Here is a 15,282-nt window from a genome sequence, read left to right on the forward strand (position 1 = left end):
CTGGTTCAAGAAAACAGGTTTCTGTTTTGGTGTGCCAATTTACTGTTTACTGTTTAAAAACACACATCCACACAATCGAGGGCGCACTCAAAACAGCTTCGCCTTCTTGCCCAAATAGCAATCGTACACGGCGTAGGCCGTATCGCACGGATTGGTGCGCCGCAGGTCACACTGCTGCACGTAATCCTTCGCCTTGTCCGCGTCCATCAGCTTGGTGAGGAACACCTCCAGCTTGTCCTTCAGCACGACGCCCTTCTCATCCATCAGGCGCAGCTTTTGGAAGAAGCATTGCACAAAGCACTGCCAAATGGGAGAGAAAGAAGGCGATAAGAGAAAGAGAGCGAGAGAGAGAGAGAGCAATGAAGTGAGACGGTCATGTGCGAATAGATGGTTAAGGTGTGAACTGTTCTGTTGTCACCTTTGTCGGTTGGTCGGGCTCTTTGATGGACTCACCAGCGGCGAGCTTCTTGGCGGACGACTCCGTAATGCCACTAGACTCGATGCAGTGCAGCTTGTAGCCCTTCACTTCCGGCAAATCGGACAGTTCCTGCTGCCCCCGAACGGCCAACGGCTGCTGAAAGAGTGCAAAAGCGTAAACCGTTCCCAATCAATCCATCAAAGCAAGCGCTGTTCAAGCCCCGCCATGGCCTACTTTACCCCGGCGAAGGTCAGCAGGGCGACCAACACGATTAGCACGCGGACCATCGTTTTAACACTTTTTTTTTCGAACTGATCCGGACGAGATTCAAACGGCAACTGCTGAGGCATTATCGCTCGCCTATGAATCTTATAATATGGAGGGGCATCTCGAACCCCCAACAGGCTCCAGGCAGTCAGGGAGCAGTTGTGAGCAATTAAAAATGGAATCCCACCACCGCTAGACATGCAACGATAATTGCGCTATTGATCCGTTGACGCTCACCGACGCATCGATGATCTCACACGGTAGTGGAATAATATCAGTTCTAACGCAAAAAAGAGGAACACAAGCAGCGTGAGATTGTGTTGCATCAAAACACACACACGCACCAATCAAGATGTTTGTTCTACATTTCCAGAGTCCCAGGGTAAGGTGCATGAATCGCCTCAAAACGCATCAAACAACCCAAACACTTCGGATACACGGAGAGATGCAACAGAGCCGTTCAACACCACCATCATCATCATCGTTAGGTTCTTCTCGTTCGTCTGCTCCTCGGACCGGCCCAGACGCCGCATCGTACACCGATATCTCTTCACTGCTTCACTTCTAAATTCGTCGCATTCTGCATTCGGGTTTTTCGAATTTTCGGTCGTTTCGTGTGCACCGAACGGCGGGAGCCTCCGCACGCTCCTGGGATGCTGGTAGAAGCAGTATTTCGAATAAATTATCGAAAAAATCACACGCCGGACCAACACAGCCCCGGATGGGCGTGAGCCCCTTGGGATGCTGCATGCGGTGGCCGTCGTTGTCTGCGCGTTCTCTTCTGCTTCTTCCTGTCCCGTGCATCTTATCACCCCGACACAGTTCAGTTCAGTCGAAACTGCCTCTGGCTGGTCGAGTGAAATGTGAAATGCAAATGTGAAATTTCAAGCCAACGGACGGGAGAAGTACGCGGTTACCTAGCGTGTATCCTTTGCGCAGCCTCATCGCCGGCCTTCATGCCGACCGCGTAAGGGAAACCCCTGGCAACGCCGATATCCTTGCTGGCGTTTGAAAAAACCGGTCCAACCATCAACCACTTTCGTCGTCCCAGAAACAAGGGGGAAACGGACCAAAGGGAAAACGGTTTTTTTTTTATTCAGTTCGATCGATTTATCTCGCACTCTCGGTGTGTTGGTGTGTGTTTGCGCTCGTTACGCTCCGCTGTATCCTTGGGCACGACGCGGCACAACGCGCAATGCTCCTGCCGGTGCTTCACTCCTGGCCGAATCGTTGCGGATCGATAAAAAATTTCCCACACTCGAAATTCCGAGATCTTGTTGCCCTTGCTCTCGCACTCACATCGGGGTTCAAGGGGGGGGGGTGAAGGAGAGTTTTGTTGTTGCTTTATTGTATGTACAGCGGCACAGAAACGGCGTTCGTAGTCGCTTCGCCAGAGAGTCCTCGTACTGCGCGTGTTTGCCAGCCAGCCAGCCAGCCAGGAGAAACGATCGATTCAGCAAGCATGGACCGGGTAGTCTGTTATGACAGACAGACGGCACTTTCTTGCAATGCAGTTTTGAATCGTTTTATGGCTGCAGTTTTTGAGACATCTTCGACACATGACCTACCCTTCGGTGGAACGCGTTGATCTTGGGCATTACGATCGTTCGCGGACCATCCCATCCCATGCACGGCCAGGCTCATCAAACGTTACAGTTTATGATGGGTGTTTTTTGGGTAACAGCAGTGCGTTTGGGCCATAAAAATGGGTAGTAAACTTTTATGAAAACCCATATAAAACCGTTCCAACTCGTGAACCACCACCACGAACACAAACACACCCGCATCGATGTGGAAGGGTGGCTTTATGTGTTTTTTTGAGATGACGGTTTCTTCCTCGGGCCTGGTGGACATGGTGAATGGTGCAAGGGGTGTGCCGACTGTTTATATACATTTTTATTCCAACTGTTTAGCTATAATTTCCCAAAAACATGAAGCTACCTTCGGTGTAGCATCTTCCTCTAGTACTTTTATTATCGCTTAATGGTCTTTTTCGACTCTTGCTAGCAAAACCCCCACACCAGGACCCGTGCTGCTCTATCTCTTTCTCTCTAGCTCGGAATTCCTGCCTGGTATCAGTCTGCACAGTGACGAGCTTCTTCGGATTAAACAGCTGTTTTCTTTGGTTGGTTCCCGCGCAAAAACTAGTTTCTCATCCCCATAGCGTTGCATTTGGCAAAGACTAGTTGTTCCACACAAATGCACAGACACACACAAGCTAGTTCCGATGCAACCCGAATGTTGAAGATGTGATGATCCCCCACCATCGCATGCTTGCTTAGCAGCGAAACTATCGGGCAGAGCAGAAAATGGCATCCCTCGCCGCGTGTGTGCGTGCGTGTGTGGGGAGGGAAACTATCCATCGGAAACTAGGCTCCCCCCGGAAGAGCTTTAGAAACGGGACGCCACCTGATGGGGCCAGTAGTTTCTGCAGTTTTTCACCTTCCGCAGAAGCTTTCAAACCAAAGCCGGTACGGGCTGAGGAAAACCGCAACGCACACTCTTCTAAAAGCCGGGGCTAGCGCAGCCCAGAAGCGGCCTCGCCCCGCCCCGCCGTCGCTTGGCTATTTTTTGAGAAAAGCGCAAACGAAAAACAGAACGAAACGACAGATGGCGAGAGTTGTTTATTTCAGCTGCACATTTTCTGAAATTGTAACAAGAGAGCATGCCGCATGGGATGCGCACCCGGACGCGGATGTCGATACGCCTCGCCGAGCATGCTGCCGCCAGCTGCCGGGCGCTGTATCTGGTTCACACTTGGCATAAACACACACACATAGAGAGACAACCAAACGCCCATGTGTTCTTCTCTTCGCGCTCATCTTGTGCGCATCTGTTTTTTTTGTGTTGTTGCTTCCCTGTCTTGCTATGTGTGTTTCCAATGTTCATCTTCAACTTGCTTCGCGGCGAGGTTCTCGGTGGTCTACCTTTCGATGGCTCTCGATTCTCCGATTCGTTTATGCTGCCGTTGCTTTCCCGCATACGCACACGCGGATGGGCTTCGGCTGGGCTCGAACCGGTTGGGCTACGCGCTTCCCCGCGGGCGCGTGTGTCGTGTCTTCGTCGTCGTGTCGGGCATGTTTCTTTCTCGGCAGGGGGAAAACGAACGACAAGGCTAGAAGGAGTTCGAGAAGCATAACGCTAGCGAAACCCAGCGTGTTCTAGGCTAGAAGCAGGGAGGAGCCCACAGCACACGATCCCGGTGGCGAGCGCTTCTGCTTCCATTTCTGCGAAAAGCCGCCAAAGAACGCTGCCGATCCGGCTCCTAGAGAGCTTTTTGTAGAGTTACCATGGTAACGGCGGTTGGTTTAAATTCTACACACAACGTAGGGCGCTACGGTTCTAGCGCATGGAAGCGGGCGTCGTGCTGTGGCGGCGGCGGCTTCCCTTGTGGCGGAATTTCAATTTCCGGTATTTCAACAAAAATTTTATCCATTCTACCAGGGGCTCAGGGGATTCGGTAGGGCACCGAGCAACCAGCCAGCCAGCCAGCCAGTCCGGAAGCGCAGTCGGGCGGAAAGGGGAAGGGGACGGCATCACGACCCGCTGTACCGAGCGCACCACGAAACGCCGCCCGCAAACGGCCGGACACGATGCGCCGAAGAAATGAGAGCGAAACGAACGAGGGAAAAGACGAACCGATGAGAGCAGCAGATGGCTTGCTTGGGGAGGAAGCCTTATTCGAGCAGAATAACGACTGGATACGAATCTTATACGAATATATTTGCTTTTTCCATTTCTAAGAGTTTCAGCAAAATGAGACAAAGTTTCAATATGTAAACGTGAAAATTGTAGCAGTGGAAATCAATACTGTTCTTTCCATCATGTTCAACGTTTGCATCGAACCCTTTCGAACAAAACACGAACATCAAACCTTCTCTACCATGCAACAACCGAGCAGCCTGTGTGCTCTTTTAAAGTGCATCGCCTTCGCTCACCTTCCCACAAGCGTGCTACGGTCGACGCTTCCCACCACCAGCACCACCACCACCACACACAAACGGCTGCCTTCGTGAGACGTTACGCATCGACGCTTCCGCACTCGCCGGACGCCGACGCCGTTGCGCAAGTTCCACGTGTCGCCGTCGCCACCACCACCGCTCTTGTTTGCTCTTGCTCGGCGCTCTATCTCTGTTCACCTGCCGCGCGGGGCCCGAAAACGCGAAACGCCACCTTCGGTAAACCCTTTTCTCCTGTGAGATTGGATAAAATTTTTGAAGAAAATGTAGAAAACTGAAACTGAGATAATGAGCCCGTGCAGAAGGGTCCCCCCCCAATGGTGCTGCCATACGACGACGCGCCCACAAAAGTACGGTGTGGCGCGTGCATTTCCTGGTGCAATTGCGCTCACCATCCCACGAGAGGTGGGTGTCCAAAATTTTACCACCACGAGGTCCCCAAAAATACGAACTTTTTGGCAAACTTCTTCCCGCCTTGCCATGCCCCAGCGAAAAACACTCCCACGGCAATCATCCCCCCGTCGAGTGGGTCGTCGGTCGGCCCCCTTTTGCGTTCGCAGTGACGATGCGCGCTCCCCAGCTGTGTTGGGGCCGCAGCTCGCGAGATTTCGTAAATCCCCCAGTAGCAGAACAGCAGGTTGATGTGGAGGAATGCTTTCGATTCCCCTTTTGCGCCCGATCGATGACCACACCCGCGGCCGGCCGGTTCGGCGTGTTTATCGTAAGGTGAGGGCACCTTCCCCTTACAGTCGAAGCGTCGGGGCTTGCTCTCCGTGGTGCTGCGAACTGGTTTTCAGTTTTCGACCCGATCCGTTAGCAGTATGGTATGCGAAGCGAAAGGTGTACACTTCGGGTTCGTCTGCCTTCCAATCCCCCAAGAGGCGGTTTGGTTTCTTTGACTTTTCTTGGACGCAATGTGAGGCGTTTTAGAAAAATAAGGCAACACACAATTGGAATCAAAATTCGAGACTTTTTCAAGGGATTCATTTAATACAATTGCAATATTGTTTTTACGTCGGGTAATTTAGATTTCTTTCAATGGAACGATGCCAACAGTTACTTTTTACACGACGTAACGGTAGATTAGCGACAAGAGCTAGATCTCAGCCTAATCCAGTGGGTTAGTTGGCCACTTCATGGTGATATAAATAGCAAAATAGCGCAATTGCACCGCACCAGTCCTTTGCCGGTCGTGCTGTGCATCGCAGAGTGTGTCCATTTTTGCCATGAATCTTCCCTTTCTGTGCACTTTTGCCTTCGTGTGGTCACCCGTACTAGCTGCAACAGGTAATCTAACATTAATCAAAGCATCTTCCACCAATTCACCGACCGTTTCTTCAGTGAATAGAATCATCGGTGGAGAGGAAACGGCACCCCACGAGCTCCCTTATCAGGTGTCGCTGCAGTGGAATTACAGCAATGATACCATACCGCCGATGCACTTCTGCGGTGGTGCCGTACTGACCGACAGCTGGATACTGACGGCGGCACACTGTAAGACGTCCTACACGGCGGACGGATACATAGAGGTAGTGGCCGGAGCGCATGACATTCTGAACCGGGGGGAGGTAAACCAGCGGCGGAAGATTGAGCGCATTATCACACACGAACGGTACTGTGGGACGGTGTGTCCGTACGACATTGCACTGATTCGTGTCGCCGAACCGTTCGTGCTGGGAGATACCGTTAAACCAATCCGATTGCCCGCGCTGAACGAATCATTCCAGGGAAGCGCTCTGGTCAGTGGTTGGGGATCGACGACCCCCGCCATAGTGCCAGAATATCCGGACAAGCTACGAGTAAGAACTTGTCACCCCATCCCGTACGTCCAAACAGCGTCTCATAGCAATCTTTTTTGTCTTGCAGAAAGTGGTACTACCTCTGGTGGACTACGACGAATGTCGGCAGCTGTGGTACGACGTGAGCCATCTAGCGGATACGAACGTGTGTGCCGGGCCCGAGGATGGATCTAAATCATCCTGCTCCGCCGACTCCGGTGGCCCGTTAGTCACGATGAACGGTACGCGTGCCAGCGAGGAACCCGTTCTGATTGGACTAGTTTCCTGGGGACCGTACCCGTGCGCATCTCCCTGGCGGCCCAACATCTTCACCGGCGTTGCCTACTTCGTCGACTGGATTGAGCAGCATTTGAAGGTGGGGCCACGGGAGGAGGACAAGGAGGAGGAGCCTCAATAAAGCATGTTTTCGGCCCCAATACCACGTGCAATTCGGTCATTTCTATCCGGACCACAGGATTCGCTCGAAAGCACCCACCGCGCGGAATGCAACACATTTCCACTGCGGCGCTTAAGAACGGTAACGGAATGACGCGTAGCCTGAGATGGTCGTGCGCACGCGCAGTGCCGTGTTGGCGTAGATGGACACCTACACCGTGCCATGCCAGCCGGGTATGATTTGTGAAATTTTTCGTACTTATTCGACTCGATCGGAATCGATTCCGAAAAGCGAGCGACGACCACCACCACCGTCGCCGCCACACTCGCACCTACCCGTTCGAGGCCGATTCGAGTAATGGCCGCCGTTCGGCAGAGTGCCCGGGCGCGGGCACACGAGTTGTCCAAAAACTATTGTCTTCATGGGGTACCGCTACCAGGGCACTAGGACGCCAGCATCGGACCGCGGAGGCCGCACACAGGACGCGCGCGCTTCTTGCCAGATACAGGGCAGGTGCCGTGGGCGCGAGCGCGACAGTGCCCAGTGCCGATGTGTGGTGTTCTTTTATCGAGTCGAAGCGCAACCAGGAGTCGTGTGGTGCGAAGAGTCTCTGGGCAGCTGGCAGCTGGGAAGCAACTCGATTCGGGATTCGAGAAAGGGACGGGAAGAATCCGCGCCCTGTCCAGCCAGTGCGGTACTACGCGAGCGGATCGAATCCGGAAAGATTTAGTCGAATCCGGTCGAAAAAGAGCGAATCTTGGCACAACAGCGCAGACCCTGGAGAAGGTTACCTGCGAGCGAGTTGGAGAGCTTTTTGGGGACGTGGGGAAGGGTGACAGAGGGTGGTGGTGCCGCACTCGTCGGTTCGAGCCAGCAGATCGACATCTCGGAGTCCCAGTTGTGCTGGCTACGCCGAGGGGATGGACCCATTTTTCCAGCAAAAATATGAACCGAAGTAACAAGAGAGTAGGCCCCGAGGAGGAGCATGTCCGCGCAATCGTTTGTGTGTATGTCTAGTTCTAACTATTTTGTAAGACACACTGGGAAAAGATTGCTTTTGAGGTTCGGTTCGGATAGAATTTGATTTTGTTCTACAATGTCACGATGTTGCCCATACTCAGGGTCGAGAAGGACCCATCCATAGTATAATGTTGTTAATGTTCCCTGTGTATGCATACAAATCAATTCTAAAATACAAAAAGGGTTTCCAAAGATCCGTTCTGACCACTAATGCCGCGTCGTGTGTCCCACTGTGACTGACCAACGGCGATGATTCGAGCAACGAGGCAGATCAAATCTCCACGCGTTCTGAAGCCCTATTCTAATTCTATCATAATTTGCATACAAATGTTGCCGGGAGGCGCATGAGCGCGCAGAGCAAACACAACCAACACGCGTCGGTCCTCGTCGGTGTGACGTCCCCGGTGGGAGCGAAGCACACAGTCAGTCTGGCGGGGTGTACAATCTCTCCACACTGCCACACACGCGTTTTTCAAACGCGCGTATTTCAAACACCCGGCAGCTGGTGAGCGGCTGCCTCCTGGGGCGCATGCTGGCCGCGGAAGACGATTTCGAAATTGAACATGTGGTTCACGAACGCGCGCAACACGCGCCAACGAGCGAGCGAGTGAGCGAGCGAGCGTCGGCGCAACTTTGTTGGCAGGGCGGGCCCTTTCGACAAACAGCGAAACCGCTGCTCCACTAAGAAAAGCGCTCGCGTGTGTCTTCGTGCCCAGGGAGGCGGTGACACACATCTCCAAGAAGCGCTCGAACGCCGGGACTGCTTCGCTTCGGCAAGACCGCGATCGCGCACTTCTTCGCACTGCGACATCGGTACCAAGATTGCATACTAGCGGTGCAACAGGACACCGCCGACGGATGCGTTTTTTTGCAGGTTCGGGCGAAAGAGGACACCGTGCGCGCCAAAACAGCGACCGGAGGAGGCACAAGCGCAATCAATTAGCAGCAGGCCAATTGACGATTATAAAAACGCCCACCCAAATGTGCATCCTCATTAGTGTCAATTGTTGTGTGCCTGTTGTTCCCCATGCGCATAACGACGATATTAACATCATATTACCAGCCCCTCGGTGCAACAGAGCACGGGGACACGCGGTGGCGCTCGAACGGCCGAACAAATATTTGGCATGCGCCTGCGTCCCTAATGAAGAGTGTATTTCTGTACTATAGTATCGGTTTCATGCAAAATCGTATGAAACATGTTCAATTGATGCAAATTATTCAATTAAATAGTTGACAGCACAGCAACACCGCTTTTGCGCATTTAAAAACTGTACACAAGGGTAAACATCCTAATATTTTCGAACAATTATCAAGAAATATAATTTAGAACATTTTCTCCTTTTCATACGCCCTCCAATCTATCATGCGAAAGTCATGCGCCTCCAACTAGGTGGATAGAACAACACCAGTCACCACAGCAACGCTGGTAGATCGACTGTAACTCTTCGCCCAATCGCCCATTCGCCCTGTCCCATACAACGTTACACCGGTGGTCGTGTAACTTCTCGTTGCTACGCACGGTTACACACACACACACTCATACCACCCCGTACAGAGCGAATGTGTGTGCTCGATACGCTGGCAGCGAGCAGGGTTGATTGCCCTCTCGACTGAAAGCGCCCTGCTCTGCGCATGTCTCCCTGGTGCAGATTCATCCAAGGACATTGCCATGTCATTGACGACGTGTGCGCGCACGGCCACGACCGCCGTCAGTGTTATCCCGTCCCGGCCACTGCTGCGCGGTCTGCTGCCCTGGTCGCAGTCTCAAAAAGGTAGGAACAAGAAAACGAAAGTGAAATAAGCCGTCCCCACCAACAGCAGCAACAACAGCAACAGAGCGAGTCCCTGACACCGAACCCTGACAGCGAATTGAGGCCACGGCGACCATGGGGCTGCGATGTTTCACCATTGGCCGCCGCAGCGATATGGTGCGGCGTGACACTGAACTTGACTGGCGCAACCATGGCGGCCAGTCATCGCGTCTCAGCGGACCGCCCGTCCGAACCCCTGCGCGCCCGGTACGAAGTTCGCCATGACGTGATGAAAACGTGACAGCGCCATCGCGCTCGGCGCCGCTCGGCTGCCCGAAGCGGCCACGACCGGTGCGCGAACTGCACCGAAGGCACCGAAGCGCCCTGCAAAGCGCATGCGACCCTGGCACAGCCCTGTGAAATTTACGCGCGAAACTCATCTCTCGGTACCGGCGAGTGAATTCGTCGTGATTCGCCATGGGAACCGGCGGCTTCGTGCGCCCGTCACCTCTCACGGCTGAGCGGTTGGTACCAGGCGGCAATCTGCCCCACGCACACATCGACACACCGTACGCAGGGATCGGCAACTCTGCGTTTCGAAGGTGGGATGGGCTATTTATTGTTTAGAAAAGCAAAATTAATGATTCATTACAGTGAGATAATTTGTTATGATACTTGTTTATAATAAATAAGGGAGCTATTGTAGGATAAGCTAGAAAAGAATGTTCAAAAAGATGAAAAACGTTGAGGAAATTAGGCGCACCAGCTATTTAAAACAATTCTCTTTGCTCAAAAAAGCACCAATATATGATAATTTACATTCTTTTTACTATCCTCCCTTAACTACCGAAAGCACCATCGTGTGAAGAAACTTCCAATAATAGTGACTCAAGCGATTGTTAAGCAGAAAAGTTGACAGCCCCTGCGCGAAAACGATGATGATGCACTTTGGCGCGATGCATCTTGAGGGGTGAGTTTTCCCTTTAACGATGCTTCTCAAATGCATTCTCACTTATTATTTCGAACTACATTCTCCATCGTTCGCCTTTACCAGCGGCCCTTGGTCGTTACGCGAAGGGCCGTAATTGCCTTCGTAACGGCTCGGGTAGGGCCCTACTACGGTGTCGTAAAACAGACACACACACACACACATTGCGCTCGGGCAAGATGCAGCAAAAAGGGTTGCCAATTGCATCTGCGTATAGCGCGATGGCTTACGCGCGCGATAGTTGCGACCACACGAGTCGCGAACCCACTATGCACCAATGCGATGCAGGAGGTAGTGTGCAAGTGCACTATCGCGATGCGCACAACTATCGCAGTTGCAGGCCGCAGCGGAGGAAGAGGGCGCGGAAAGGAAGCGAACGCGGAGGTTCTAATAGTCCCTTAAGCGACGATTAAAATTAGCTTCCTGCGGAAACACCCTGCACCGTGGGTGGTTGGGCAACCGCGAGAATATTATGTTTCGGCAACATTTCTACCAAGAGATCAGGCGATCGCGGCGGTACGTCTGTACTAGCTAAGAACTAAAGTGCAATTGCACCGTGCGAGGACTTGCGAGGGGCGACGGCCGTAGGAAGGCGGACTGCTTGCTGCTAAAGTGCATTCGGTGCAGTGTGAATGCACGCGTGTGGTGGGGATTCAGTTGCGATCGTAAAAGGGTTTTACTTTTCTTTTTTTTTACGACGACTGAAACGTACGATCTGTTGCACAGCAGCAAATGCACTTCAGGGCGGCAGCAGTGCAACAGAGCAGGTAGGATGAGGATGACAGAGGAAACGAAGAGTAGAACCGGTTTTGGTACCAAAGGGAACAAGTCTGTTGGACGTCTCGATTCTTATACGACTATAATCGCCTCCTCTCACAAGAAGCAGTCGTGGCCGAGCGGTTAAGGCGTCTGACTAGAAATCAGATTCCCTCTGGGAGCGTAGGTTCGAATCCTACCGACTGCGGCGAAGACGAAATCTTTTTTTCCTTCTCGTTAGTTTTTTTTTTCTAGCTAATTGTCGCCTTCACGTATTTCATTAATGGTCAAATCTATTCGTTTCTTTTCATTCTATTTTTAATTGTTGCGAACGGTGACCATTAACACAAATCGCCTAGCATGCGCATGTGAGCTTTCGTGTACCATTTGCATACACGAATCTGTCGTGAATACTAGTAACGTCTTCAATTGTACCCCACAAAACACCTCCCAATCTATTGCGACAGCCGAGCGATGGCAGCGCGATTTTCAAAGCAACACCCAAACAAAATGGTTGATGTGTATGCAATGTCCACCGTGCGCAAAAAGAGCAATGGTGGTGGGACCGGTACAGAAATGGGCGGCGTAACATGTCGCCGCCATCAGGCCCGGCAGCTGCGTTTGCGTTGCACACCACACGCCGAAGAAACAAAACAAAATGTCTCGTAACATCTATCCACGAACTTACCAGGAACGGATACTTTCCGTCCTGCCAAAGAGGGTGCACGGCAGCAGCGCAGCGCGCCCAACAGCAAGAAGAAAACATAAATTATCGCGCCGCATTGGAGCGCCACCTCCCCTCGCCATTCATGATGATGGCAATAACCATTCCGTTAATGATCATTGAAAAATAATACCGCCGTGGCCATCATTTGGCCGGGTGCTTAGCGAGCTCGCCACCGCGATGCCATGGCGGCGGCCGTTCTCGCCGGATGCAAATTTGGTGCAACTGTCGAAACGCGAGAAAGAAAATGATTGAACAGAACAGTGTGGCAGCATTGCTAGCAGGACGACGCCCGCCGACGTCACGCAACCGATGGGCCGCGCACACCAGGCGTACCAGTCGGCCGGTTTCGCGCGCTTTTGTTCGCTTCCATTGTGTTCGCCCCGGTCCCGGTCGCACGAAGAGGACAGCGTCGCCAACAAGAAGAAGCCCGATCGACTCGGTCGCTCTCGTGACTCCAGAGAAAATGACAAAAACTAGCCGGCGCTCAGCGCGCGCAAGAGGTAGCGCCGTTGTACCAGTCGACCGGGTGCTCGCACCAGCGATGCTGCGCATGACTCGACCGGTTTGGTGGTCGGTAGTTCGGTCTCGCTTCAACGCACAGCCGAGTCGGTCCGTTTCGCGCCAGCCGTTTGGTAGAATGTGATCCGCCGCCTGGCGCTGCTGCGCTCCTGGTGTTGGCATATCGAGTTTAGTGGTGGTCATCGAAAGCGAACTTTCGCCGTCTGCCAATCAGCGAGTTCGTGCCCCCCTCCCCTTAGCGCAAACGTGGGGCCGATAAGTTCACACCCCTCCCGCTTGCAGTGGGAGACGGCGGGGAAAAACTGCTAGACGACGCCATCGTCGCCGCGCGTGTGAAGATGATCTCCCCCCAACCCACACAAGCGCACGTATAGTTGCGATTCGGGTGTCGCGCGCGCGACCGCTGGGGAACCACGCCGACCACACCGGCAAGAGAATCCCGGCCATCTTCGGGGCGCACGCCCAACGACGACATCCACAACAATGCTCTACTTTTGCCAGGCGATCAGCCCCCGCAGGAGGTGGCCCGATCCGATCCGATCGCCTCGAATTATTCGTCGGTTTCGCTTTCTCCTTCGTTGCCATGGTGCTGTTGCTGGGTTGGTTCCGTGCGCTCGCGTGCCGGTTTTTTTTCGTTTCGTTTCATTCCGTTTCGTTCGTTTGGCTTTCGCTTCGGAGGCTCTCGCTCGAGGCCGCTTCTCGTTGGAGCCCTTCGAGCACGAGCTTTGGGAGCTTCGGAGCCCAAAATGGTCCGGATGGCATGTTTTTCGGATACTGAGCAGGTCACCGCACACGCACAGACGGAGAGGCGCACGAACCAAAGGGCTTGCTCGGTGGGAGCCGTTCGGGCGGAGGTCGAGAAAGCTCCACCACCGCAACAGCCTGATGCCTCCCTGCCGTTGGTTTGGAGCAGGGCTTCGCTTGAGGACGACCGAAAGGGAATTCCTTCGTCTGCGAGAGACGGCTCTTTATGGCGGTTGGTGTCTGAGCCGGCTGTGGCAAGCTTTAGAATCGATTTCGCTCGCTCAAGAACGCGACAATGATTGCTGGTGCCCTTTGCAATGTTGAACATTGCAGCTAATCAAACGGTGCCGTGAAGGCAAACGATTCCACAGCTACCGAAAAAGCTACCGGAAATGGAAGCTAATGAAAAATCGATGTCGCTTATCCAACGCAAACGCCTGCTTCTTGAGTTCTGTTCCCCTCCAGAAGCTTATTCGGTCTGATCTCTGCTGCTTCGACCGAGCGCACTTGTACTTGGAGCTCTTTCGAGCGGCATTCGCTAGGCACTACAAACAGTTTAGGGAAAAGTTTAAAATAGTCCCGCAACCCGAGTAGCATTCCCTGGGTGCACTTGAAAATAGAATGAAATTACAATTAAAACTGACACATACCCAATTACCTTCCCCTGCACTTGCTTCAACTATCCAACTTCCCACAACTCAGGGGAAAGGTTAATATATTCGTACACAAGAACACTTCTTAAAACCGAAATAGTTTGCCTTTCTTGAGGCGCCGAGCCTCGCCAGTACCTCGACCTGGGGAGCGCCACACTGATCGATATTTGGCTGATTAATGCCGAGTTTGCAGTTTTCCGTGTTTCGGTGGGAAGTGTGCCAAGTGTTGAGGAGGACGGCCCGGCATCATAGTTCGGGGTCTCTGCAGGTCGAGAGGGAAGAAAGGCACGAACAAACGCAAGGGCTGATGATGATGTACGGTGCCGCATCGGTGCCTATTATATTTAAATTTTTGACACTATCGCTTGTCGGCCATCTTTTCGATCGCGTTCGGTTTCGGTCACCGAAACGGTGCATCCCTGTTATCGATTTGTTGTTTCTCTAGGGGAGGAAAGTTGAGAGTAAAAGAAAAGTCTTTGCCATCGACGTTCAAACAATGAAACGTATTCAAACAAGCATTCTTTTTTCATATAACCTTTGAGTGACCTGTTGCAGTGTATAAATGTACGAAAATGGGTCACGGATATACTGACACCATCCTTTTTTGTACATAATCCTTTTCTAAACATTTTGTTTCAAAACTCTTTCAAGTGGATTTGCATGAGCTACCATCATACCCCGACTGCGTCCCCCTTTTTGCAGGGATTTCTAATGCAATAAATATCACCATAATCGGACGCAAATGCACACAACCTGAGGCTACCAGCATTTTCCAACATTTTAAATTCATCCCCCCAAGTACAGAGCTTCTTCGCTTCTTCACTTCTTCCATCTTTTTTTATGGCTGCCCGGTTTAATATGCTCTGATCCGTCTGGCAATCGTCCTCGGGTCCTTCGGTAGGCTTCGTTGGTGATTCCATTTGCACCGGCATTATCATATGAAAGGAGCACGGGCAAGGATAAACCTCGCAGGTTAACAAAGCCCCATTACATATTAAAGCCACACAGCTCGGTTGCCAACTCGTCCCGGCAACACTTGGACTTGTACCGCCAAAAGGTGGTCGGAATGTTGGATTCTGAGTCCTCTCGCCAGCATCTGCAACCCCCACCCTTCCCTCCCATGTATCACCGGGTAAAGTGCACATATATAAGCGTAATAGTGCTGTCCCGGTTGCCATCCACCTGCTTCCTTCCGAAGGGCGCCGTGTCGCAGGACACACCGTCTACAAAGTATGGCATTTTCGCACACGCCAAAGCTCCCACCTGATTGCGCAATCGGATATGGATTTTTATTATTATTTA

At 52.4% G+C, this 15,282-nt stretch overlaps 2 protein-coding genes and 1 non-coding gene across 4 annotated transcripts; 2 read left to right on the forward strand and 1 right to left on the reverse strand.

Moving 5' to 3' along the window:
• LOC1281982 (general odorant-binding protein 56a) lies at positions 1–828 on the reverse strand. Of its 2 annotated transcripts, none has more exons than XM_003435718.2 (3): positions 658–828; positions 419–571; positions 1–300 (listed from the first exon to the last, which is right to left on the reverse strand). In XM_003435718.2, the coding sequence occupies exons 1-3, from the start codon at positions 766–768 to the stop codon at positions 88–90; spliced, it is 477 nt and encodes a 158-aa protein (XP_003435766.2). In that variant the 5' UTR covers positions 769–828; the 3' UTR covers positions 1–87. The 2 variants fall into 2 exon arrangements, with proteins under 2 accessions (XP_003435766.2, XP_061504263.1); XM_061648279.1 differs by having other exon boundaries at positions 419–574; positions 658–827.
• Positions 829–5,783: 4,955 nt separating this feature from the next.
• LOC1281981 (trypsin-1) lies at positions 5,784–6,861 on the forward strand. The gene is made up of 3 exons (XM_061646198.1): positions 5,784–5,931; positions 5,986–6,443; positions 6,511–6,861. Exons 1-3 carry the CDS (start codon positions 5,871–5,873, stop codon positions 6,838–6,840), a joined length of 849 nt encoding a protein of 282 aa, XP_061502182.1. The 5' UTR covers positions 5,784–5,870; the 3' UTR covers positions 6,841–6,861.
• Positions 6,862–11,463: 4,602 nt separating this feature from the next.
• Positions 11,464–11,545, forward strand: Trnas-aga (transfer RNA serine (anticodon AGA)). The gene has a single exon. It is a non-coding gene; the product is annotated as a tRNA-Ser (tRNA).
• Positions 11,546–15,282: the final 3,737 nt, after the last annotated feature.

The sequence above is a fragment of the Anopheles gambiae genome, chromosome 2 (genome assembly GCF_943734735.2).
Source record: "Anopheles gambiae chromosome 2, idAnoGambNW_F1_1, whole genome shotgun sequence".
NCBI classification, from domain to species: domain Eukaryota; kingdom Metazoa; phylum Arthropoda; class Insecta; order Diptera; family Culicidae; genus Anopheles; species Anopheles gambiae.

Excerpts from the sequence above, each read along its gene's own strand:
- LOC1281981 (XM_061646198.1), top strand. The coding sequence starts at position 5,871 with ATGAATCTTCCCTTTCTGTGCACTTTTGCCTTCGTGTGGTCACCCGTA. Across the intron at positions 5,932-5,985 it reads ACCCGTACTAGCTGCAACAG|TGAATAGAATCATCGGTGGA; the intron begins GTAATCTAACAT and ends CCGTTTCTTCAG. Across the intron at positions 6,444-6,510 it reads AATATCCGGACAAGCTACGA|AAAGTGGTACTACCTCTGGT; the intron begins GTAAGAACTTGT and ends TTTGTCTTGCAG.
- LOC1281982 (XM_061648279.1), bottom strand. The coding sequence starts at position 768 with ATGCCTCAGCAGTTGCCGTTTGAATCTCGTCCGGATCAGTTCGAAAAA. Across the intron at positions 575-657 it reads CCCTGCTGACCTTCGCCGGG|CAGCCGTTGGCCGTTCGGGG; the intron begins GTAAAGTAGGCC and ends GCACTCTTTCAG. Across the intron at positions 301-418 it reads AGCCCGACCAACCGACAAAG|TGCTTTGTGCAATGCTTCTT; the intron begins GTGACAACAGAA and ends CCCATTTGGCAG.